Source organism: Rhinoraja longicauda, chromosome 5, assembly GCF_053455715.1.
Source record: "Rhinoraja longicauda isolate Sanriku21f chromosome 5, sRhiLon1.1, whole genome shotgun sequence".
Lineage (NCBI taxonomy): Eukaryota > Metazoa > Chordata > Chondrichthyes > Rajiformes > Arhynchobatidae > Rhinoraja > Rhinoraja longicauda.
This window is the reverse complement of record NC_135957.1, coordinates 6,140,922-6,168,436: the sequence shown is the minus strand read 5'-3', so window position 1 is coordinate 6,168,436 and position 27,515 is coordinate 6,140,922. Positions and strand designations below refer to the sequence as shown.

Here is a 27,515-nt window from a genome sequence, read left to right as displayed (position 1 = left end):
TTTGTCAAGATCTTCCGTGCCCTGCTGTGATTTAATATGCACAGCCTGTAAACAGACCCAATGATCACTTTCAATCAGGAATATAATAAATACACGCAAAGGAAATATTTGCAGGGGTCTTGGCAAAGTGTAGTGAGGCATTTTTTGGGTACAGGCTCGATGGCTCATGATGTTTCATGCCATGTTCAGCCGAGAGAGAGTTGATAAAGAATAGATCACAGTACAGATGAAAACTTAAAAGTTTAACGTTTTTTTTGTTGCTTTGTTGGTTTCTGGTACTACAGTTCCTTGTGTGCAGTAATTGGCACCTATGTTTTCTGTAAGTAATCAGATTTTACTCTTCCTTTAAATTATTCAATCATCAACATAGATCAGCTTCGGGAAAGTCCCTTCGGTCCACATTGTCTGTGCCAAACATGTCGGCAAGATTAACTAATCATATCTGCCTGTACTTGATCCATATCCTGCATATCCATGTTCTAAAAGCCTCTGGAACTCCACTATCATGTTTACCTCCACCACTACCTGTTCCAGGCACCCACTATTCTCTGTGCAAAAAAAAACCCCTACCCTGTTCATCTTCTTTAAACTTTGCCCCTCACCTTAAATCAATCTTCCACAATGATTTGCCCTGAACTTGCTTTGCTTTTTAAAATGAAAGGTACAGTTATAGTCATGGAGCGATACATAGTATCACTATGGTAACAGGCCCTTCGGCCCAACTTGCCCACACCGGCCAACATGTCCCAGCTACACTAGTCCCACCTGCCTGCGTTTGGTCCATATCCCTCCAAACCTGTCCTATCCATGTACCTGTCCAAATTGTTTCTTAAACGTAGGGATAGTCCCAGCCTCAACTACCTCCTCTAGCAGCTCGTTCCATACACCCACCACCCTTTGTGTGAAAAGGTTACCCCTCAGATTCCTATTAAATCTTTCCCCCCTTCACCTTAAACCTATATCCTCTGGTCCTCGAATCCCCAACTCTGGGCAAGAGACTGTGTGCGTCTACTCGATCTATTCCTCTCATGATTTTATACACCTCTGCAAGATCACCCCTCATCCTCCTGCGCTCCAAGGAATAGAGTCCCAGCCTACTCAACCACTCCCCATAACTAAGGACCCTCTGTTCCTGGCAACATCCTCGTAAATCTCTGTACCCTTTCCAGTTTGGCAACATGGCAACAGTTGCTTTTCGAGCTGAAATCAATCAAAGTTCCACAAAGCCTTTCCAATTTGGGCTTGCATTTCCCTTGGCATTTCAGCCCCACATTAATCAAGGCACTTTACTGGAGTGTTTGTGTGCTGTGCCGCTCAGAACAAACCCTTGCAGAATTAACAAAAAAAATCTGTGTTGTGCCAAATTCCACAGCCTTTCAAATTCTGCCCAGAAAGATTATTGCATTATTCCACAACCCAAGCAGCTAGTTAGCAAAGCAGAACTTTTTAAAACAAGGGAATTCTTATTATAAATAATAGCTTATCAATGGGGAGATGTCCTGGAAATCCATTGTGACGCCCAACTGTTCCTTACGAGTTCCCGAAGGTTTATCCCTTTGGCGGATGCACAATTCTGTGAAGAACTTCAGGTTTAAAATGTAGCTTTTCGTGTTTATGAAGTGTGCTTCCCTCTCCCATCGGTTCCCCACTGTTCAACAGAGCTATAAAAGGGTTTCATTGTCACAGTACGGTTCATGGTGTCCTACAGCAGGGAAACAGGCCCTTCGGCCCAACTCGTCCATTCAGACCAAGATGCCCCGTCTAAGCTGGTCACATTTGTACACATTTGACCCATATCCTCCTAAACCTTTTATGTCTATGTACCCGTCCAAATGTCTTTTAAATGCTATGAATGTACCTGCCTCACTGGTAGCTAAAAAATCCACCATCCTCTGTGTAAAAAAAGTTGCCCCTCAGGTTCCTATTAAATCTTTCCCCCCCCCCCCTCACCTTAAACCTTTGCCCTCGTTCTTGATTCCCCAAAAGACTGGGTAAAAGACTGTGCATTCACCCTATCTATAATCCCTCATTATCTTGTACACCTCTACCAGTATGTAGGTTAATTGACTGGGTAATATGTAAAAATTGTCCCTAGTGTGTGCAGGGTAGTGTTAATGTGCGGGGATCGCTGGGCGGCGCGGACTCGGTGGGCCGAAGGGCCTGTTTCCGCGCTGTATCTAGCCTGCACAACCTCTTCCTATAGCCCAGGCCCTCGGTTGAAAGCAGTTTGCTGTGTTGGATCATTCTTTTTCTTCGGACTTCACTCCTCCTCTTGCCGTTTGTGTGTTGGGACTTATTGATGTTTTCCGATGGTGCAGGAGGTGACTACGCAGTGGCTGTGAGCGGTCCGCGGACTCACCTCCCCGCGCCCCCGAGAAGCATCCCTAAAGTCCGGCGGCGAGCCCGGGAAGCCGGGACCTCGACGCGTGGAAGCAGAGGGGCGGCTGCTGGAAGCGACACGATGGTGGGTTTGCGGTGGCAGCACGTTGTGGTGCTGCGAGGGGCAGCCGCTGGAGGCCCCACGACTGCCGGGCGAGTGAGCGGGTTAGGCCCCGGCCCACGGCAGCTGCACCGTGGGGCATTGGGCCAGGCTGAGCCCTGCTCCAGTGGTACAGTGTCGCTGGGTTACCAGGCCTTGAAGTGAGAAGTGTAAGAATTTCAAGTCTCTGTGCCAAGACCGGGCTTTTCAGAGAGGATCTTCACAAATTCACATTATTGGAGGAGAATCAGGCCACTCGGCCCATCAAATTCAATCACGGCTGATCTCTGCCTCCTAATCCCATTCTCCTGCCTTCTCCCCATAACCCTTGACACCCGTTCCAATCAAGAACTTGTCCATCACTGCCTTCAAAACATCCACTGACTTGGCCTCCACGGCCCTCTGTGGCAATGAGTTCCACAGATTCACCACCCTCTGACTAAAGAAGTTCCTCCTCACCTCCTTTTTAAAAGAGCGCCCTTTAATTCTGAGGCTGTGACCTCTGGTCCTAGACTCTCCCACCAGTGGAAACATCCTCTCCACATCCACTCTATCCAAGCCTTTCACTATTCTGTAAGTTTCAATGAGGTCCCCCCTCAACCTTCTAAACTCCAGCGAGTACAGGCCCAGTGCTGTCAAACGCTCATCATATGCTAACCCACTCATTCCTGGGATCGTTCTTGTAAACCTCCTCTGGACCCTCTGCCAGAGCCAGCACATCCTTCCTCAGATATGGAGCCCAGATTTGCTCACGATACTCCAAATGTGGCCTGGCCAGTGCCTTGTAGAGCCTCAGCATTACGTCTGTTTTTGTATACAAGCCCCCTTCATATAAATGCTAGCATTGAATTTGCCTTCCTTATTACCGATTCGACTTGCAAATTAACTTTTGGGGAGTCCTGCACCAGCACCCCCAAGTCCCTTTGCACCTCCGATTTCTGGATTCTCTCTCCATTTAGAAAATAGTCTGCCTTTATTCTTGGAGGTTGCAAGATGGCGCCAGGACATGGTGACTCTGTGTGCTGTTGCAGTAGAGGATCCATTGTACTCATGTATATTTCAGTTTGACTGAACGGCATGCATCAGGGTGCCAACTATCTCTCTCCCAAATAAGGGACAAGGTGACGTCACTGCCCCGCGCCCCAGGTGACCTCACCCAGCCAGTGGCCACGTGCTCCCGCTCCAACAATGGCAACCGCCTGGGCCTCCGAGCCTACACTGTGCGGACATACACTGTGCGGACCTACACTGTGCGGACCTACACAGTCCGGACCTACACCGTCCGGGTCTACACCGTCCGGGCCCACACCGTCCGGGCCCACACCGTCCGGACCCACAGCGTCCGGGCCCACAGCGTCCGGGCCCACAGCGTCCGAGCCCACAGCGTCCGGGCCCACAGCGTCCGGGCCCACAGCGTCCGGGCCCACAGCGTCCGGGCCCACAGCGTCCGGGCCCACAGCGTCCGGGCCCACAGCGTCCGGGCCTACACCGTCCGGGCCTACAGCGTCCGGGCCTACAGCGTCCGGGCCCACAGCGTCCGGGCCCACAGCGTCCGGGCCCACAGCGTCCGGGCCCACAGCGTCCGGGCCCACAGCGTCCGGGCCTACAGCGCCCCCCAGATTTAATAGGGGACAAGGGTGGACCCGTATGGGACAAACCAATTTAGCCCAAAATACGGGATGACCCCGCTAATATGGGACAGTTGGCAACCCTATTTGTAACGTGATAATAACAAACTAAACTGAACTAGACTAAAGAGCGTCGGAAGGAACTGCAGATGTTGGTTTACATTGAAGAAGTCTGAAGAAGGGTCTTGACCCGAAACGTCACCCATTCCTTCTCTCCAGAGAGTATAAGAAAATAACTGCAGATGCTGGTACAAATCGAAGGTATTTATTCACAAAATGCTGGAGTAACTCAGCAGGTCAGGCAGCATCTCAGGAGAGAAGGAATGGGTGACGTTTCGGGTCGAGACCCTTCTTCAGACTGATGTCAGGGGGGCGGGACAAAGGAAGGATATAGGTGGAGACAGGAAGATAGAGGGAGATCTGGGAAGGAGGAGGGGAAGGGAGGGACAGAGGAGCTATCTAAAGTTGGAGAAGTCAAAGCTATAAGGACATGTTAGTCAAGCTTGGATTGTTGTCTCTGGAGGTTGAGGGGAGATCTGATAGAAGTATATAAAATTATGAACAGCATATGGTAGACAGTCGGAACCTCCTTCCCATGGACGTGGGTGTTAGCTTTAAAGTGAGAGGGGGAAAATTTAAAGGAGTTGAGCGGGGCAAAATGTTTTGCACAGAGGGTGATGGGTGCCTGGTATTTGATGCCAGGTATGGTGCTGGAGGCATTTAAGAGGCTTTTGGATAGGCACGTGGATTTGCCGGGAATGGTGGGATATAGATCATGCAGGCAGAGGTGGGATATAGATCATGCATGCATAGTTCATCTTGGCGTCATGTTCAGCACAGGCATTGTAGGCCAAAGGGCCTAGTCCTCTGCTGTAATGTTGTATGTTCGATGAAGCAAATCAGCCCACAACTGCTGCACCAAACCGTGAGGAGTAATATGAGAAGACCAATTTTCAGGACAATTAGAGAAGGGTGATAAATGCTGGTCCTGTTAATGAGATACTTTGCAGGAATGAATATAAAAATATTGTGAAGTGGAAGATTACTCAACATCGATCTTGCCATGTGTTGAAGAGCCAAATTAAGTGAACAAAACCTTGACACACAGGGCTGGGGGAATTAAGAATAAATACAGAGAGGTCACGAGAATCCAATTGGCCTGACACTCTCCAAATAAAAGCAAAGTTCAGAGGTTCACGGTTAAAGGAGGAAGAAAAGTTCAAAGGGAGCCCCCTTATTATTCAAAGTGCTTCCAGCTGTCAAGGCTTCTGATCTAAAACTGATCCAGATAACAACCATGGTGCCACCTTTCCCCAACTAGCTGAGCAGCACACGGGCTGAAGCCCAGCAGTAACCCGGATGGCGGCGCGGTGACGCAGCGGTAGCGGCACTGCCTCACAGCGCCTGCAGCGCCGGAGACCCGGGTTCAATCCCCACTGCGGGTGCTGTCCTTGAAATTCGCAGATGCTTCACCACTGTCAATCCTTTTGTGGGTAATGTTATTATTGCCAATGAAGATTCATTAGCAATGGACTCAGATGAACATTTGAGGCAGGAGAGGGTGGAGAGTATTGTTGTCTACAGGGGAGATGGTGGTGTGGTGTGTGTAATGGCGGGGTTGTGGAGAAGGCACAGTGTGGGGTGGTGGTGAGGAGTGGGCAAGTCAATGGCAGGAGTTGAAGAGAGGAATGGGAGTCTGGACCATGCTTTGTTTCATTCCCAGCCTTTTCCCTTTGCTGTTTTTTGTATCCTATATGCACGCCTACACAGCGTAATGTTATTGTTAGCAGTAACTTGATGGGACTCACCAGCATAGTCTTGCCAGCGTTTTGCATCTACTGATTTTCAGGGGCATTTGAGGCATTTAGATTGGCACATGGAAATCCAGGGAGTGGACGGATATGTAGGGAATGGAGATATGCTGGGAATGGTGGGATATACGGGAAATGGAGTGATATGTGGGGAATGGAGGAATATTTAGGGAACAGAGGTACAGTATGCTGGGAATGGTGGGATAAACGGGAAATGGTGATATGTGGGGAATGGAGGAATATTTAGGGAATGGAGGTATGCTGGGAATGCTGGGATATCCGGGGAATTCAGTGATATGTGGGGAATGGAGGGATATGCGGATACTGGAGTGATGTGCCGGGAATGGAGGAATATGGATCACATGCAGGCAGAGGAGATTAGTTTATCTTGGCATCATGTTTGGCACGGAAATTGCGGGCCGAAAGGCCTATTCCTGTGCTGTACTGTTCTATGTTCCATTACTTCCGTGGCAAAGGGAGCTGAGAGGTGAAATGCTCAAGGTGGATAAAATTATGAATGACACAGGAATGACAAGAAAAGAGGACCATCAGGCCTTTTAAGCCTGCCCAACCATTTAACATTACCATGGCTAATCTATGCTGGCTAGTTCTCTTGAAAGGGGTGTCTAAAATTAAGGGCCAGAGTTTGAAAATGAGAGGGTGTCTGAGGTACATTTTTTACACAAACAGTAGTTGCCATCTTGAATGAGCCTCTAGTGGAGAAGGGGGGCGGGGGGCGGCAAGAACAGTAAAAACATTTAGGAGGTACCTGTACAGATATTTGAATGAGCGGGCTATAGCAGGAAATAGAATTAATGCAGGCATGAGATTAGAATGAAAAACCACAGAAAGTGCTGGAGTAACTCAGCGGGTCAGACTGCATCACGAGAACACAGATAGGTGACGTTTCGAATCGGGTCCCTTCATCAGTCTGAAGATGTGTCCTGACCTGAAATGTCACGTATTCATGTTCTCCACAGATGCTGCATGACCTGCTGAGTTACTCCAGCACTTTGTGCCATTCAATGTAAACCAGCATCTGCAGTTCCTTGTTTCTACATGAGACTATGGGATTAGTATAGATGGGCCGAATGGCTGGCATAGATGCATTGGGCCAAAGGGCCTGTTTCTATGCTGTATGACCTTAACCGGGGGGGGGGAATGGGTAGATGAAAGAGATATAATAATACCATGATTAATATTAAGTGATAGATTTTGACAAGGAACACTCAGAACGGACCCAGGAAAGCTCTGGGGATTAGCTTTATATCTTGCAACTCATTAATCACATCTATTTCCAGTCTGTCTCATTTCTTTTATTGAGTTAATGTAAACTATCACTACTACGCTTGCTTTAATCTAACCCAACAGGAACTTCCTCGATTAGACAAACAACTTTCATTTCACAATCTGCACTCTGAGTTCTGGGTTCAAATTCTTCTCACTGGAGCACACGGAAAGTATCTGGGGAAAAGCAAGGGAGGAATGGACAGGACGGGTTTGGAGGGATATGGGCCCTTCGGCCCAACTTGCCCGCACCGGCCAACATGTCCCAGCTACACTAGTATCCACCTGCCCGCCTTTCCACGTATCACGGCGTGGAAATTCAATTCTTTCCGTCGAAAGGGACCAAAGGTGGTAGAGAAATGAAAATCAAAATGACTGATGCTGAGAATAAAAGCAAGATCTGCAGGAAGAGCAGAGCATCTGTGGGAAGAGATCAAAGTGGAGACACGAGGAATTGCCAATGCAGGAATCTGGGGCAAAACACACAAAGTACTGGAGGAGCTCAGCGGGTCAGGCAGTATCAGTGGACGGAATGGATAAGCGATGTTTCAATAGTTCAATGCACTTTGCTGTCATGTGTACCGAATAAGGTTGCCAACTGTCCCGTATTAGCCAGGACATCCCGTATTTTGGGCTACATTTGTTTGTCCCGTACGAGACCGCCCTTGTCCCGTATTAGGCCCGGGGGGCGCTGTAGGCATGGACACTGTAGGCCCGGACAGTGTAGGCTAACGGAGTGCGTTCGTCTAACGGAGGTTGCATAGCAACCCGCCTCCCGGCCTGGGCGGCCGCCATTGGTGGAGCGGGAGCACGTGGCCGTTGGCTGGGTGAGGTCACGTGGGGCGTGGGCGGTGACGTCACCTTGTCCCGTATTTGGGAGTGAGGAAGTTGGCAACGCTGGTACCTAAGTACAGTGAAATTGTTTTCTGCATACAGTTCAGAGACAATCCTACGATACATTAGGCACAATCATACTAGGTATAAGTGTAACATAGGCAGCCACAGATGCTGGAGTCATTCCAACACTTTGTGCTCCACACAAGATTCCAGCACCTGCAGTTCCTTGTGATTCCCTCCCCAGTTGCCTCTGCTGCCACAACTAGAAATTCGCTCTTTCTTGGTTCTGATGAAAGGTCTCAGACCCGAAACATTCACCATTTCTCTTCCTACAGCTGCTGAGATTTTCCCGATGTTTTCTGTTTCATTTATTTCAGAATATCAGCACCTGCACCATTTTTTAAAAATCAATAAAGGGGTTGCTCTCCTTCGAGTCCCTGGGCTGTCCTGTGGGGGCATTATCCATTTTCCTAGGTGATTTTTGGGCAATCGAGAGTTCGACATTAAAAAAAAAAGACACAGAGTTCTGGAGTAACTCAGCGGATCAGACAGCATCTCTGGAGAAAAGGTATAGGTCGTGACCGGAACCATCACCTATTCCTTCTCTCCAGAGATGCTGCCCGACCCGCTGAGTTACTCCAGCATTTTGTGTCTTTCTTTGGAGCAAACCGCCAGCTGCAGTTCCTTCCAGCACATCTCTGGCGAATATGGATCGGTGACATTTTGGGTGGGGACCCTATCCATATTCTCCAGAGATGTTGCCTGACCTACTGGGTTCACAAGTTCACAAGTTATAGGAGTAGAATTAGGCCATTCGGCCGATCGAGTCCACTCCGCCATTCAATCACGGCTGATCTCTGCCTCCTAATCCCATTTTCCTGCCTTCTCCCCACAACCCTTGACACCCGTTCTAATCAAGAATTTGCCTATCTCTACCTTAAAAATATCCACTGACTTGGCCTCCACAGCCCTCTGTGGCAATGAGTTCCACAGATTAACCACCCTCTGACTAAAGAAGCTCCTCCTCACCTCCTTTCTAAAAGAGCGCCCTTTAATTCTGAGGCTATGACTGGTGCTAGACTCTCCCACTAGTGGAAACATCCTCTCCACATCCACTCTATCCAGGCCTTTCATTATTCTGTAAGTTTCAATGAGGTCCCCCCCTCAACCTTCTAAACTCCAGTGAGTCCAGACCCAGTGCTGTCAAATGCCCATCATATGCTAACCCACTCATTCCTGGAATCATTCTTGTAAACCTCCTCTGGACCCTCTGCCATAGGCAGCACATCCTTCCTCAGATATGGGGCCCAGATTTGCTCACAGTACTCCAATTGCGGCCTGACCAGCGCCTTTTTTTTTAGATTTAGAGATACAGCGCAGAAACAGGCCCTTCGGCCCACCGGGTCCGCGCCGCCCATCGATCCCCGCACACTAACACTATCCTATACCCACTAGGGACAATTTTTTAAAAACATTTGCCCAGCCAATTAACCTACAGACCTGCACGTCTTTGGAGTGTGGGAGGAAACCGAAGATCTCGGGAAAAACCCCACGCAGGTCACGGGGAGAACGTACAAACTCCGTACAGACAGCACCGTAGTCAGGATCGAACCTGAGTCTCCGGCGCTGCATTCGTTGTAAGGCAGCAATTCTACCGCTGCGCCACCGTGCCACCCGCCTTATAGAGCCTCAGCATTACATCTCTAGCAATTTGTGTCTTTTTTTTTGTAAACCAACATCTGCAGTTTCCTTAAGAGTTTGCAATACTATTTTGGGGCACTCTTCTGCAGCACTGCCAGCATGAATGTTGCTGGGTTAGATTCTGCCACTCAGCAAGCAATCAGGAAGGCAAGTGGTGCAATGACCTTTATTGTGAGGGAGTAGGCAATGAAAAATAGAATGGTATTGCTGCAATGGTACAGGGTGTTGGCGAGGCCACACCTGGAGTATGTGTATTGTTCTGTCCCTTTATTTAAGAAAGCACTGGAGTGCCTCCAGAACAGATTTGCTTGGCCAGTTCTCGGGTGAGGCAGTTGTCCTGTCACAAGGGACTGAAAAAAAAAAAGATTTGAGCTGTATTCTTTGGCATTCGGAAGATGGGGTGATCGACTGAATTGGTTGCAAAATACAGGCCCTTTGGTCCACCGAGACCATGCCCACCATCGATCAAACCTAAAACCTTTCTCTCAAATCAAGGGATTATGAAATTAATGCAAGAATGTGGTGCTGTGGTATAAGATCAGCCATTAAACGGCAAAGCAGGCACAGGGGGCAGATGGCCTAATCCCACTGCGACGTCACATGTTCTTAGACGTGATGACGATTGAAAGATACAGCCTGGAAACAGGCCCTTCGGCCCACTGAGTCCACACCGACCATCGATCACCCACTCACACCTGTTCGATGTTATCCCACTTTCTCATCCACTCCCTGCACGCCAAAGGTAATTTACAGAGGGGCTTACAAACCTACAAACCCGCGCGTCTTTGGGATGTGGGACGAAACCGAAGCACCCGGAGGAAACCCATGGGGTCACAGGGAGAACGTGCAAACTCCACACAGGCAAAGTGCCCAAGGTTGGGATTGAACGCGTCTCTCTGGTGCTGTGACATAGCAGTTGTGCAAACTGCACCATAGGATATCCTATTGAGATCATAAGGGTAGATGTTGAGGTGTTTCGATACGATACAATTCTTGCTATTGAGGGATAGCCCTCAATTCTTGCTATTGAGGGCGTGCAGCGTAGGTTTACTAGGTTAATTCCCGGAATGGCGGGACTGTCCTATGTTGAAAGACTGGAGCGACTAGGTTTGTATACACTGGAATTTAGAAGGATGAGAGGGGATCTTATCGAAACGTATAACATTATTAAGGGGTTGGACATGTTAGAGGCAGGAAACATGTTCCCAATGTTGGGGGAGTCCAGAACCAGGGGCCACAGTTTAAGAATAAGGGGTAGGCCATTTAGAACAGAGATGAGGAAAAACTTTTTTAGTCAGAGTTGTGAATCTGTGGAATTCTCTGCCTCAGAGGGCAGTGGAGGCCAATTCTCTGAATACATTCAAGTGAGAGCTAGATAGAGCTCTTAAGGATAGCGGAGTCAGGGGGTATGGGGAGAAAGCAGGAATGGGGTACTGATTGAGAATGATCAGCCATGATCACATTGAATGGCGGTGCTGGCTCGAAGGGCCGAATGGCCTACTCCTGCACCTATTGTCTATTGTCTATTGATACGATACGATAGAACCTTATTTATCCCAGGAAGGAAATTGATCTGCAAACAGTCATAGAAACACATTAGTGGGACTATCTATGAGGGATGTACATATAAGATAACGGGTGGTAATTTAAACCTGAGCTGTATTGGACCTTCGGCTTTGGAATCCATTACCCCTACAGGCACATGCTCGACGGAACTATTTAAAGTGCAGGAGGATAGATTTTCGAGAGGAGACGCAAGAAACTGCGGATGCTGGAACCTTGAGCAAAACAAATAGTGCTGGAGGACCTCAGCGGGTCAGCCAGCATCTGGGGAGTTCCTCCAGTACTTTATGTGTGTTATATCTGGACTTCCAGAAGGCTTTCGACAAGGTCTCACATAAGAGGGAGTATGCAAACTTAAAGCACACGGTATTGTGGGTTCAGTATTGATGTGGATAGAGAACTGGCTGACAGACAGGAAGCAAAGAGTAGGAATAAACGGGTCCTTTTCAGAATGGCAGGCAGTGACTAGTGGGGTACCGCAAGGCTCAGTGCTGGGACCCCAGCTATTTACAATATATATTAATGATTTGGATGAGGGAATTGAATGCAACATCTCCAAGTTTGCGGATGACATGAAGCTGGGGGGCAGTGTTAGCTGTGAGGAGGATGTTAGGAGGCTGCAACGTGACTTGGATAGGTTAGGTGAGTGGGCAAATGCATGGCAGATGCAGTATAATGTGGATAAATGTGAGGTTATCCACTTTGGTGGCAAGAACAGGAAAGCAGACTATTACCTGAAAGGTGGCCGATTAGGAGAAGGGGAGATGCAACGAGACCTGGGTGTCGTGGTACACCAGTCATTGAAAGTAGGCATGCAGGTGCAGCAGGCAGTGAAGAAAGCGAATGGTATGTTGGCATTCATAGCGAGCGGATTTGAGTATAGGAGCAGGGAGGTTCTGCTGCAGTTGTACAGGGCATTGGTGAGACCACACCTGGAGTATTGCGTACAGTTTTGGTCTCCTAATCTGAGGAAAGACATTCTTGCCATAGAGGGAGTACAGAGAAGGTTCACCAGATTGATTCCTGGGATGGCAGGACTTTCATATGAAGAAAGACTGGATAGACTCGGCTTGTACTCGCTGGAATTTAGAAGATTGAGGGGGGATCTTAAAGAAACGTACAAAATTCTTAAGGGGTTGGACAGGCTAGATGCAGGAAGATTGTTCCCGATGTTGGGGAAGTCCAGAACAAGGGGTCACAGTTTAAGGATAAGGGGGAAGTCTTTTAAGACCGAGATGAGAACGTTTTTTTTCACACAGAGAGTGGTGAATCTGTGGAATTCTCTGCCACAGAAGGTAGTTGATGCCAGTTCATTGGCTATATTTAAGAGGGAGTTAGATGTGGCCCTTGTGGCTAAAGGGATCAGGGGGTATGGAGAGAAGGCAGGTACGGGATACTGAGTTGGATGATCAGCCATGATCATATTGAATGGCGGTGCAGGCTCGAAGGGACGAATGGCCTACTCCTGCACCTATTTTCTATGTTTACATTTTTGATAGATTGGGGAATTGGTGGGATGAAGACTGGGACCGATTTGTCTGCCATGGTGATATGGAATAGCGGAGCCTGCCGCAAATTTCTGGTTGATCTGTGTTGCCAAATTCTAATCTTTCACACGATGGTGAAGTTATTTACTGCAGGAGGAATGGGCGAGGCATAACGTTTGAATTATTCATCCCGCCAGCCATAAAAGCTTCAAAGCACATGAAATCATTTGGTGGGCATATGGGGAAACGTAAATTATTATTTCCTGTTGTCATTCTAACAATGGCAAAGGGCGACAAAGGTTTAAGTGGCTTCAAGGGGTGAGGTAAGACAGACTTTTTTGTGCTAAGCTATTAGGACACTAAACACATTGACACACGTGGATACTGAAAGCAAAATACAATGGCAATAGGATGGGTGACAGAAATGCATGGAAAAGTAAAGGAGTAATGGCTGGGGCTCCAACCTGAGCTAAATGTTAGCTCAACACTGTCCAGTCCATCACAGGTTCTGACCTCCACACCATCGAAAAGGGGCGCTGCCTCAGAAAGGCAGCCGGCATCATCAATGACCCACACCACCCTGGCCATGCTCTCATTTCACCCCTGCCATCAGGAAGAAGGTACAGGAGCCTGAAAACTGTAACGTTCAGGTTCAGGAACATCTTTTTCCCGACAGCCATTAGGCTGTTAAACACTACAACCTCCAAATATGGTGTGACCTACATAGACTGTTGTTGTTATTATTGCACTCTTATTGTTTGTTTCTTATGTGTACGTATATGTGAATGTGTGTATATATACATATGTATATATATATAATGTGTGTGTATACATACATGGGGACCCCCAGTGGGGGTCTCTCTACAAGGGAGTCGTTCCCCTTTGCATCGGGGACCTGGGGTGGAGAGTGTTGCATAGAGCGGTGGCGTGTAATAAACTTTTGAGTCGGTTCACGGGCTCGTCGGCCGCCTGTATTTTCTGCGGTGAGGAAGAGACCGTGTTCCACGTGTATATGAAGTGTGAGAGGTTACTGCCCCTGTACCAATATCTGAAGGGGTTGTTCCTCAAGTTTTGGTTACACTTTAGTCCTATGATTCTAGTGTTTGGACACAAGGCAAGGAGTGGGGAGGGTCGTTCGGGGGGGGTGGGACCTCCCTGTCGGTTTGCTCTTGGGCCTGGCCAAGATGGCCATTCGCGGGTCCAGGCAGCGGGCGGTCGAGGGTCTTGCCAGAGTCGGCTGCCTGCCCTCTTCCGGGCCTACGTCCGTGCGCGCGTGTCCCTAGAGAGGGAACACACGGTGTCCAAGGGGACTCTGGAGGCCTTCCATGGGCGCTGGTCACCGCGGGGGGTTGAGAGCATTGTAAATAATGAAGGCAACATTGTATTATAATGATTACTTGGTGTATTGTAACCTCTGAATGTGGTTTTGATGTGATGTATCATGCGTTTGTGCTGAATAAAGTCTTTGGGGAAAAAAAGAGAGAGAGGTGTGCTGCTGTAAAACGAACCCCGCGCATACCAAGACCAAGTATTGTTTTTGTTCTCTCTCTTGCCACTAAAACTGATTTGTAACTAAAAAAGAAAAAAAAAGAGTGTGTCATAGAGTGATACAGTGTGGAAACAGGCCCTTCAGCCCAACATGCAACACTGGCCAACATGTCCCAGCTACACTAGTCCCACCTGCCTGCGCTTGGTCCAGATCCCTCCAAACATCCTATCCATGTACCTATCTGTTTCTTAAATGTTGGGATTGTCCTAGCCTCAACTACCTCCTCTGGCAGCTTGTTCCATCCACCCACCACCCTTTGTGTGAAAAGGTTACCCCTCAGGTTCTCATTAAATCTTTTCTCCTTCACCTTGAACCTATGTCCTCTGGTCCTCGATTCCCCTACTCTGGGCACGAGATTCTGTGCATCTACCCGATCTATTCCTCTCATGATTTTGTACGCCTCTGTAAGATCACCCCTCATCCTCCTGCATTCTAAGGAATCGAGACCCAGCTTACTCAACCTCTCCCTATAGCTCACACCCTCTAGTCTTGGCAACATCCTTGTAAATCTTCTCTGAATCCTTTCAAGCTTGACAATATCTTTCCTATAACATGGTGCCCAGAACTGAACACAATACTCTCAGTGCTCTCTCACCAATGTCTTATACAACTGCAACATGACCTCCCAACCTCTATACTCAATACTCTGACTGATCAAGGCCAATGTGCCAAAAGCCTTTTTGACTACCTTATCTACCTGCGACTCCACCTTCAAGGAACCATGCACCTGCACTCCTAGATCCCTCTGCTCTACAACACTCCCCAGACCACTGTGTAGATCTTGCCCTTGTTAGACGTCCCAAAATGCAGAACCTCACATTTCCCTGCATTCCTCAGCCAACCTGGCCAATCGATCAAGAAAAAATTATATAGATATATATATATATATATATATATATAGAATGTGCACATACACATGTAAAATGGATGTACATATATATACATACATATATCCATATGCATGTGTATGTATGTATATATGTATATATATATATATATATATGTATATGTGAGTATGTGTATATAACCGATCAGCCAAAACATTATGACCTGGTGAGCCAAAACATTATGACCTGGTGAGCCAAAACATTATGACCACTTGCCTAATATGCGTTGGTCCTCCGTGTGCAGCCCCATATGATATAATTTGTTGACCTCGGCTGCTAATTGTGTGTAGAGATTGTAGATTCTCCCTGTGACCATGTGGGTTTCCTCCGGGTGCTCCGGTTTCCTCCCACATCCCAAAGAAGTGCGGGCTTGTAGGTTAATTGGCTTCTGTAAATTACCCCTCGCGTGCAGGGAGTGGATGAGTGAGTGGGATAACTTAGAACTAGTGTGTACGGGAGATCAATGGCCGGCGTGGACTCGGTGGGCCACAACTCCTGTTTCCATGCTGTATCTCTGAGCTATACTCAACTAAACAAACACTCTCGACATACTCAAGTACAATAGGTAAGAGAAAAGGAGAGATGGTGTTATACTTACAGGTGGAAAAGAGATCTAAAAGAGCAGAGTGATTGTATCATATGGTCGTAGATTCTATTCTGGGAAGAGTACGTAAAGAATGGACACAATCTGTCACCATCTTGCAGAGGTTCCTCCCATCATCCCAAAGATGTGGGGGTTTGTAGGTTATTGGCCCTCTGTAAATTGCCCCATGCTGTGCAGGGAGTGGATGCGAAAGTGGGATAACATAGAACTAGTGCGAACAGATGGTCGGTGTGGACTCAGTGGGCTGAAGGGCCTGTTTCCATGCTGTATCTTTCAATCGTCATCACGTCTAAGAACATGTGACGATGCAGCAGGATTAGGCCATCTGCCCCCTGTGCCTGCTTTGCCATTTAATGGCTGGCCTTTTATCTCTGCCTAACTTTCTTGCATTAATTTCATAATCCCTTGATCTAAGAGAAAGGCTTTAGTTTTAGGTTCATTATTGTTACATGTTAGGTACAGTGAAAAGCTTTGTTTTGTAAACTGTCCAATCAGATCAGATAAAGGTATATATAAATATATATATAAATATAATCCAGTCAAACTCAAGGCAATAGGAAAAAAAACTGCAGATGCTCGTTTAAATTGAAGGTAGGCACAAAATGCTGGAGTAACTCAGCGGGTCAGGCAGCATCTCGGGAGAGAGGGAATGGGTGACGTTTCGGGTCGAGACCGACCCGAAACGTCATCCATTCCTTCTCTCCCGAGATGCTGCCTGACCCGCTGAGTTACTCCAGCATTTTGTGTCTACCAAACTCAAAACAATATTTAGAGCAAAGGGGGAGATACAGAGTGCAGAATATAGTTCACAGCATTGTCGTGCACCAGTTCCATGGACAAACTCCAATGTCCACAATGGGGTAGAGGTGAATCGGACAGTGCCCTAGCTTATGGAAGGACCGTTCAGAAGCCTGATAACAGAGGGGAAGAAGCTGTTCCTGAGTCTGGTGGTGCGCGCTTTCAAGCTTCGGTATCTTCAGCCCGATGGGAGCGGGGAGAAGAAGGAATGACCGGGGTGGGACAAGTCTTTGGTTCTGTTGGCTGGTTTCCAGAGGCAGCGTGAAGCGTAGGTGGGGAGTCTGGTCTGTGTAATGGACTGGGCTACGTACACAACTCTGCAATTTCTTGCGGCCTTGGGCAGAGCTGTTCCCAAACCAAGCTGTGAAGCAACCCATCAGTATACGTTCTTCAGTAGAACTAGGCCAGTCTACAATAAGGTAGACACAAAATGCTGGAGTAACTCAGCCGATCAGGCGGCATCTCGGGAGAGAAGGAATGGGTGACGTTTTGGGTCGAGACCCTTCTTGATACTAGTCTACAATAACCTATGTCCATCGTTTCATCCTGTTAATACCATAGCTCTGGAATGGCAAGTTCCAACTGGGACATATGACAATAAAACACTCTTGACTTGACGACTCTTGGTTCCTGTGGCTTACCTTTCAACTCATCGTCTTCGAGGCAATCGAGGAAATCAATGGAGTCCTCTAAGTTGGCTTGCATCAGAATCAACTTTTTCTTCAACACAAGCGGTTTGATAAAGTGAAGGTAGGACTTCAGCTTGCCGGCTTCGGTCACCGATAAACCTGAGATCAAATGCAGATCGGAGAGAACCATCAAAAATAGATTGCTAAAACCAACATTGGTTGCGCACTACATACCTGTACGTCAATTGACTGGGTAATATGTAAAAATTGTCCCTAGTGTGTGTAGGATAGTGTTAATGTGCGGGGATCGCTGGGCGGCGCGGACTCGGTGGGCCGAAGGGCCTGTTTCTGCGCTGTATCTCTAAATCTAAAAAAAATAATCTAAAAAAAGAACATCTAATAGCACAGCACAGGCCACAATGTGCCAAACATGATGCTAAGTTAAACTCATGGCCTCTGCCTGCACATGATCCATTGCACATGATGCATTCCCCTCCATATCCATGTGTATATCTAAAAGCCTCTTGAATGCCACTATCGTATCTGCCTCCACCACCCTCCCCCCAGGCACCGCATGGACCCATCCTTCTCTGTGCAAAAAGAGAATGTGTAAAAGGAGAGTAACCTCTCCTCATACCTAACTAATACCCTCTAATCCAGGCAGCATTCTGGTGAACCTGTTCTGCATCCTCTCTAAAGCCTCCACATCCTTTCTGTAATGGGACATCAGAAATTGCGCGCAGTACTCCGAATGTGATCGGACCAAGGTTTTACTGAAGTTTGAAGTTGAGTCCGAGGAAAGGTCCCGACCAGCGTTGCGTTGCTAATGTTTTAGGTGCCGGAAAATTCCCCCACTGGTTAAAATTCCCCGACCCGAAACGTCGACTTCCATTCCCTCTGCGGATGCTGCCTGACAAGTTGAGTACCTCCAGCACTTTGTGTTTTGCTCAGGATTCCAGCATCCGCAGTATCTTGAGTCTCTAATCAAAGTCTTATTTTGTTGGATCGTAGGCTTATAAGCAGGAGCCCACGCAGCGCCAATACGACAGAGGAGGTCCAATTAAACAACAATTGGAGCATCCTGTATAACTCTAATTACCAGAGAAAGCCTATCTAGTTACCGAAGGCATCACAGAAAGAAGCCACCAAGAGAGGAAGGTTGCGGAAGCTTTGGAGAGGGAGCAGTCGAGGTTTACTGGAATGCTGTGGGGATTAGGTGGCATTAGATGGTATTAGCTATAAGGAGAGGTTGGACAGACTTGGATTGTTTTCACTGGAATGCCGGCATTTGAGGGGAGACCTGCTGGAAGTATATAAAATTAATTCATAATAAAATTATAATTAAAACCATGAGATATATAAAATGATGGAAGGCATTGATAAGAGTTATCCCCAGCGAGGAAATGTCAAAGACTTAAGGAGAAAGGGGCAAAGTTTAAAGGGGATCTGCTGGCAATTATTTTCTACACAGAGTGGTGGGGGCCTGGAACGCGCTGCCAGGGGTGGTGGTGGAGGCATTTACGATCATGGAGTTTAAGAGGCTTTTCGATAGGCACATGAATAAGCAGGGAATGGAGGAATATGGATCAAGTGCAGGCAGAGATTAGTTTAACAGCATCATGTTCGGCACGGACATTGTGGGCTGAAGGGCCTGTTGCTGTGCTGATCCCTTCTTTTGTTTAGTCTAGAGATACAGCACAGCAACAGGCCCTTCGGCCCACCGAGTCCGTGCTGACCAGCGATCCCTGCACACTAACACTATCCTACACACACTAGGGACAATTTACAATTATACAAAGCCAATTAACCTACTAATCTTTATGGTTTTGGAGTGATGGGAGGAAACCAGAGATCCCAGAACAAGTCACGGGGAGAACGTATAAACTCCGTACAGACAAGCACCAGTAGTCAGGTTGGAACCCGGGTCCCTGACGCTGTAAGGCAGCAACTCTACCGCTGCGCCACCGTGCTGCCCTCTAGAGGAGACTCACTGCGATGGATGTTTATTTTTTTTTGTGTTTTGTGTTGGTTGGGGTTGTGTCATTTGCTTATTTTATTGCTCTTATTGTGGGACTGTGGGTGACGAAATCTCGTCCGAAAGACCTGTTTTTTTGGATGACAAATAAAGATATCCTGAATCCTTCTATGATCTAAATGATCCAATTGGGAATACTGAGTCTGGCCTGCTGAGTAGGTCAGCATTTCGGCTTTTGGTCCGATGGCGGTGATCTTTGGTGAATGGTGATGTGGTGCTTTCAATCAAATGATGTCCCACAGTGTTGCGAAGATTTGGGACTCAGCACTAAGTTGTGGAGTTGGTTTTTTTAATTCCCCTGAAGGGAAGCCTCAACGTAAAGGAAACATTACCTTCGAAACTCCTATTCCTATGGACATCATCTTGTGGTGTCATGATGAAAGCGGCCCTGGGAATGATTGATGTTTCTCTGTTTATGAGTGCAATCGTAGCTGTTAAACGTTCTTCCTCCTTCACCTTGATCTGAAACAAAAAGATGGAGGCTGCTTTTGATCTGTCGTTCTTACACCTTACATTCTCTTTGTACCCCATCCATACTCTATCTCCAGTTTCACCTCACCCGACTCTCATTCTGAAGAAGGGTCTCGACCCAAAACGTCACCCATTCCTTCTGGAATCCCTCCGCACCTATTCACTGGAATTTAAAAGGATGAGAGGGGATTTTTTATACAAACATATAACATTCTTAAGGGATTGGACAGGCTAGATGCAGGAACATTTTTCCTAATGTATAAGAAAATAACTGCAGATGCTGGTACATTTTCCTAATGTTGGGGGAGTCCAGAACCAGGGGTCACAGTTTAAGAATAAGGGGTAGGCCATTTAGGACTGAGATGAGGAACTACTTTTTCACCCAGAGAGTTGTGAATTTTGTGGAATTCTCTGCCACATAAGGCAGTGGAGGCCAATTCACTGGATGTTTTCAAGAGAGAGTTAGATTTAGCTCTTCGGGCTAACGGAATTAAGGGATGTGGGGAGAAGGCAGGAACGGGGTACTGATTTTGGATGATCTGCCATGATCATATTGAATGGCGGTGTGGCTCGAAGGGCCGAATGGCCTACTCCTGCACCTATTTTCTATGTTTCTCTCCAGAGATGCTGCCTGTCCCGCTAAGTTACTCCAGCATTTTGTGTCTACCTTCGGTGCTAAACCAGCACCTGCAGTTCCTTCCTACGCACTGGTATATTTTCAACAGCTTCAAATCATTAGCTGTATTTTAGCTCATACCTCACATCTGTCTTTGCTGATTTGTGCTGATCTGAGTCACCAGTCATTTGTCAACATCATCCCTCCAAGTCTCGTGTCATAGAATCACAGAGCTATACAGTATAGAAACAGGCCCTTCTGTCCTCTGGGCTAGTCCCATTTGCCCATATCCTATCCATATATCTGCCCAAATGTCATTTCAAAGGCGTAATTGTATCCGCTACTCCAGCGTCCTGTGGCAGCTTGTAATCCATTGTTCTCCTGATTGTGAGAAGATGGGGAAGAGTTTGACTGAACTTGGAGACTGCCTTTGGCACACTTGCCTTCATGCCTTCATTGGGAAGGATATTCAGTGCAAAAGTTGGGACATCATGCGTACAAGGCATTGGTGAGAAAGTGAGATAACATGGAACTAGTGTGAATGGGTGATCGGTGGTTGGCGTGGACTCGGTGGGCCAAAGGACCTGTTGCTATGCTGCATCTCTCAATAAAAAAATAATCTACTCTTATGGTTTTTCACCACTGCTACTTTTCCTGCACATTTGTCTTCCATTTCCATTTCACTACTGAATAGCCTGGAGAATATGTAAGAAAATAACTGCAGATGCTGGTACAAATCGAAGGTATTTATTCACAAAATGCTGGAGTAACTCAGCAGGTCAGGCAGCATCTCAGGAGAGAAGGAATGGGTGACGTTTCGGGTCGAGACCCTTCTTCAGACTGATTATTTTTTTAAACGGGAGGGAGATGTCGGAGATAGTCCAGGTATATTTAAGGGCAGGATGGAAATTGGAAGTGAAGTGTATGAAGTCAGTGAGTTCTGCATGGGTACAAGAGGTAGCCCCAATGCAGTCGTCGATGTAGCGGAGGTAGAGTTCGGGGATGGGGCCAGTGTACATCCGGAACAGGGATTGTTTGACGTACCCGACAAAGAAGCAGGCATAGCTAGGGCCCATATCGTCAATATGATGAGCCTGGAGAATATTCTCAGTCAGTGCTTTTGTTGTGCTTAATAAGCTTAGGGCGGTATAGTGATGCAGCCAGAGGCCTGGGATTGAGCCTGATTATGGGTACTGTCTGTACGGAGTTTGTGCGTTCCCCCCGTGACCTGCGTGGGTTTTCCCCGGGAGCTCCGGTTTTCTCCCACGCTCCAAAGACGTACAGGTTTGTTGGTTAATTGGCTTGGTGTCCCTAGTATGTGGAGGATAGTGTTAGTGTGCGGGGATCGCTGGTCGGCGTGGAACCGGTGGGCCGAAAGGGCCTGTTTCCGCGCTGTGTCTCTAAGCTAAACTAAACTAAAATGGGTCACGTTGCCAGAAAACAAAATAATGACCAACTTTTTAGAGGTGCCGTGTGACGGTCACAAAAAAACCCCACTGCTTTCAGTGATTTAATCACATTCCTGTTGTTTATGTACTCCAACCATATAGATCTGTCTTGATTGTTACAGGATATTCGCTCTCAGCATTGAAGTATTCTCCTTAATTATTGGAGCCAGCCTACCTCCTTTCTTATATTTCCTGAACATCTGGTATCCAGGAATATTTAATACCCAATGCTGCTATTTGTTTTAAAAAGAGCCAGGCCTCTGGTTATTGTCACAGCATCATAATCTCCAACAACTCCTCGACCTTATTTAACGCACTTAAACCTATCCAGGATCTTCTTGTGGCTTCTTTTGTGCTCATCCAATCTAAAAGCGTGATATTTCTCGCACTAGCGATCCCTCTCACAATAAAATGGAACATGGAGCAGGCCCTTCGGCCCACAATGTCTGTGCCAAACATAATACTAAGGCTCCGTCTGACGGAGGGTCCTGACCCGAAATGTCACAGGGGCGGCACAGTAGAGCTGCTGCCTTGCAGCGCCAGAGACCCCGGTTCGATCCTGACTATGGGTGTTGTCTGTACGGAGTCTGCACGTTCTTCCTGTGACCGCGTGCGTTTCCTACGGGTGCTCCAGTTTCCCCGCACACTCCAATGACGTACAGGTTTGTAGGTTCATTGGCTTTGTAAATTGTCCCTAGTGTGTAGGATAGTGCAAGAGTACGGTTGGTGTGGACCCGGTGGGCCGAAGGGCCTGCTTCTGCACTGTATCTCTAAAGTTTAGAGTCACCTATCCATTTTCTCTGGAGGCGCTGCCTGACCCGCTGAATTACTCCTGCACCTTGTGTCTTTTTGCCTAAACCAGCATCTGCAGTTCCTTGTTCCTACATAATACCATGACCATCTTTCATTTGCTTCCACGTGATCCATATCTCTCCATTCCCTGCACATGCATGTGCTTATCCAAAATTCTCTTAACTACCACTATCATATCTATCTCCACCACCGTTCCCGGCACCCACCATCCTCTGTGTATTAAATCTATCCCCGCACATCTCCTTTAAACGTTGTCCCATTCACCTTAAAGCCATGCCCTTTAGTATTTGATTTTTCCGGTGGTACTGCACAGTATTTGTGCAGTCTTTATCTGCTCCTTGGTGCCTGGCCCTAGCACTTATCCCAAGTTAAGCCCAGAGTCCCTCTGACACCCGTATCCTCAACGCTCTTTATTTGTCTGCCGAAAAAAAACCCGTCAATCATAAATATTATTGCTTCTGATCCGAAATCTCACTTCTGTGTCCTGAGTGACCTGCTCTTCATTCTCCTTCTTCACCAAGGCCTTCTCGTATTCGTGAGATGGGTCGCCCATGAAGCGACCTTTCACCTGCGTGGATCTGGCTATCATTTCATCTGTTGCTGGGGGGAGCAGCTTCCATTCCATACAGTTAAAACTGTAAAAAAAAAACACAAAAAAAAACAGTCAACACATGTCTCCTTCATTTTTTTTAAAATGGAGGCAGGGTTAATAGTTTAATTTGGATCTTCGGCCCACTGAATCCACGCTGACCAGCGATCAGTTCCGTGGTTTTCCACTTTCCCATCCACTCCCTACACACTAGGGAGCAATTTGCGGAGGGGCCAATTAACCCACAAACTCGCAATTTGTAGAGGGCCAATTAACCTGCATCCCTTCGGGATGTGGGAGGAAACTGGAGCACCTGGTGGAAACGCACTCGGTCACAGGGAGAACGTGCAAACTCCACACCCAGGCAGCACCCGGGTTCAGGATCGAACCCACTTCTCTGGCGTTGTGAGGCAGTGACTCTACTAGTTGCGCCTCTGTGCTGCCCTAACAGCAATGTCGCTCTGACCACCGTTGTAGTTAGCTGTTCTCACCAAGAGAATTCCATTAAAGATATTTTCACCTGTTTTTACTTAAGTGAAACGAGACCAAGTACAAATATCAGGATACCCAAAATTCTGCGTTACCATTGCATGTCCCTATGTAGCAATCCATCATCTCCTGGAAATATAAGTTATACTTAATACTATAATTTATAAATTAAATGAAATTTATCTCTTAACCTGAACCTCACCTGCTTGAAATTTTGCCCTGGAAAGTCCAAATACCACTGATTGGAAATTTACATAGAACATAAAACAGTACAGGAACAGGCCGTTCAGCCCACAATGTTCACGCTGAAAATGGTAATCTCCTCTGCAAGCAGGTGATCCATGCTGCCTTGAACGGCATAGACAGGTTGAACCAATGTCGGTGTTTCTGTGCTGTGTAGTTCTCCTGCTCTATGTATTTTGCCGCGGAAGGATTAATAATTCAGTATGGCTGGAATTATCTAAATATTTTGCGTTAATTCTTGTGCAATTCAGCCTCAATATTGAAGTCACCAAACCAAATCAGTGCATGAACATATTGAAAATCGAACAGTACAGCACGGGACCAGGCCCTTCGGCCCACAATGTCCAAGTTAAACTAATCTTGGTACATGGTACTAAATTAAACTAATCTCCCCCGCCTGCACATAATCCCCATCCTTCTGTTCGCTCCATATGCATGTATCGATCTATAAAACCTTAAATGTCATGATGGTAACTGCCCCCATCTCCAGATTCAGGATGTTTCTTCCCAGTTGTTATCAGGCAACTGGACGGTCCTCTCATCAGCTGGAGTGCGGACTTGACCTCCCATCCACCTCATTGGAGACCTTTGAACTACCTTTCGAAGGTATTTATTTCACAAAATGCTGGAGTAACTCACCAGGTCAGGCAGCATCTCAGGAGAGAAGGAATGGGTGACGTTTCGGGTCGAGACTAATTTCAGGGGGGCAGGACAAAGGAAGGATATAGGTGGAGACAGGGAGATAGAGGGAGAACTGGGAAGCGGGAGGGGAAGAGAGGGACAGAGGAACTATCTAAAGTTGGAGAAGTCAATGTTCATACCGCTGGGCTGCAAGCTGCCCAAGCAAAATATGAGGTGCTGTTCCTCCAATTTCCGGTGGGCCTCACTATGGCACTGGAGGAGGCCCATGACAGAAAGGTCAGACTGGGAGTGGGAGGGGGAGTTGAAGTGCTCAGCCACCGGGAGATCAGGTTGATTAAGGCGGCCTGAGCGAAGGTGTTGAGCGAAACGATCGCCGAGTCTTCGTTTGGTTTCGCCGATGTAAAGAAGTTGACATCTAGAGCAGCAGATACAATAGATAAGGTTGGAGGAGGTGCAGGTGAACCTCTGTCTCACCTGGAAAGACTGTTTGGGTCCTTGGATGGAGTTGAGGGGGGAGGTAAAGGGACAGGTGTTGCATCTCCTGCGGTTGCAGAGGAAAGTGCCCGGGGATGGAGTGGACCAGGGAGTTACGGAGGGAACAGTCTCTGCGGAACGCCTTTAGTCGAACTTTAGTCGAACTACCTTTAGTCGAACTTTTTCTTGCAATAAATATTCTACCCTTTATCTGTGCACTGTGTCTTTTCTTTGTCTGGATAGCATGCAAGAAAAAGTTTTTCACTGTACCTCAGTACATGTGACAATAATAAACTATACTAAACTAAACCTTTGGCTGCATGGTCCAGCCACCCAACACACTCTATGTAAAGAAACCTTTCCCCACATTTAAAACTTCATCCCTCTCACCCTAAACCTAGGCCCTTGAGTCTTCGAACTTTCCACCCTGGGAAAATAACGTTCTGACTGTCTAACCTCTTTCTTCCCATTTATAGTTTACAAGACACATGCGCTGAACCCGAAAAATAGCGAACAGCTCGGATCAGTCAACTGTGTCATCTGTATAATGTGGATAAGATTAGAATCGAGATAAGCTACAGTAAAATGCTTAAAACAATAACCAAAAGTAATTGTACTCAATAATCCTAAAAAATTGGAAACACACCAAAAGAACATAGGCAATATTATTTGAGACTATAATTTTACAATTACAGATGACATTATGAATGAGAACATCACCCCAGAGAACAGTATGAATTATTTTGAGACAGTGCAGCAAAAAAACATTTAATTTTGCTTTCTCCAGTCAAAACTATGGTGATGTTTTCAGGTCCAGCAAGGTTAGAAGTTGAGGATCGCGAGGTAATTGGGAAATGGTCAAAGGCATTAAGGCAGAATCCACGAACGAGTAGGCGCTGTGTCAAATAGGCGGTAAGTTATAGGAGAAGGGGAGAGTCAATGTAGAATTAACAGTCATGTTACAGGGAGGAAAGAAGTGTGACATTGTCTGGTCCATCACAGGCACTGAACTCCTCACTTATCGAAGGTATCCCCAGGAGGCGCTGCCTCAAAAACACAGCCAGCATCATCAAAGACCCACACCATCCTGGCCATTCTCCCATTTTACTCCTGCCATTGAGAAGGTGGTACAGTAGTCTGAAAACCGTGACCTCCAGATTCAAGACTCCTGTAGATCCTTTCAATGGTGGGGAGGTCAGTACCCGTGATGGACTGGGCAGTGACCACCACTTTTTCGCAATCTTTTTCATTCCTGGGTGGTGGAGTTGCCGAACCATGCTGTGATGCAACCAGTCCATGTGGTCTCTATTGTACACTGGTAAAAGGATTCTTCTTGGGAATGAAGGAATTATTCAAAGATTGAGCAGATTGGACCCATACTTATGGGCAGTGCTTTTTTTTGTCATCGAGTCAAACAGCCCTTTGTTCCAACTCGTCCATGCCGACCAAGATGCTCTATCTAAGCTCGTCCCATTCGCCTGCATTTGGCCCATATCCCTTTAAACCTTTCCAATCCATGTAACTGTCCAAATGTCTTTTAAATGTTGTTGTTGCACCTGCCTCAACTACTTTTACTCTAAGTAATGTGGTCTTAGGTTGAGTCTGAAGGTTCCCAACCTGAAACGTCACCTATCCATGTTCTTCAGAGACACTGCCTCACCTACTGAGTTACTCCACCACTTTGTGTCCTTTTGGTCTTGGGCTAATGTGGTTGAGTTCCTCTGGCTGCTTGGTTTAACGCTGATGTTGACAATCCCCCATAACCCTACAGTTAGTTGGAACAATGGGAAGATTGCTTAAACTGTTTACCATAAAAAACATACCTCCCACCTACTACGTATTCACTTCCGGTACCATAGTGTTGTTCAGAAGAGCAGTAAAACTCTTCCATGCTGCTTCTAGCAGGACTTCCAATGGTTCCATAATTTTCTTTCAGCATAACCACCACAAATTTATGTTATTTTATTTTTGGACAGCTAAAATTCTCCAAACACTGTTGTGACTCCAGATGGCTTTCCTGGTTTTCAATCTGTCCATACATTCTAAAAATAATTGAATTTGTTTTATTGTCTTGCTGTTAGTGCCTTTCTAACAACTATCACCACTGGCAGTCACGAGCCTCACTTTTGAAGGTCATCCTCATATTGCGGAGAAAATGGCAGAGAAAATAACCATGACTGTCGATTCCTATGCTACAGTGCCTTCCATAATGTTAGGGACAAGGACCCATTATTTATTTATTTGCCTCTGTACTCCACAATTAAAAATTTGTACCTCTAGACTAAATGAAACTAAACTGATTACAGTGCCCTCCATAATGTTTGGGACAAAGACCCATCATTTATTTATTTGCCTCTGTACTCCACAATTTGAGATTTGCAATTTAAAAAAAATCACATGTGGTTAAAGTGCACATTGTCAGATTTTATTAAAGG

The 27,515-nt window shown here is 46.8% G+C and overlaps 1 protein-coding gene across 1 annotated transcript in view; it reads right to left on the bottom strand.

Annotated features, from left to right (window-relative positions):
• Positions 1–27,515, bottom strand: part of rsph9 (radial spoke head component 9) — a 40,646-nt gene that overhangs the window by 5,951 nt on the left and 7,180 nt on the right. Inside the window, exons 2-4 of the mRNA XM_078398824.1 lie at positions 23,119–23,278; positions 19,628–19,757; positions 17,273–17,419 (exon numbers count right to left, since the gene is read on the bottom strand). Coding sequence (XP_078254950.1) covers positions 17,273–17,419; positions 19,628–19,757; positions 23,119–23,278 — 437 coding nt within the window. The remainder of the gene's footprint in view (positions 1–17,272; positions 17,420–19,627; positions 19,758–23,118; positions 23,279–27,515) is intronic.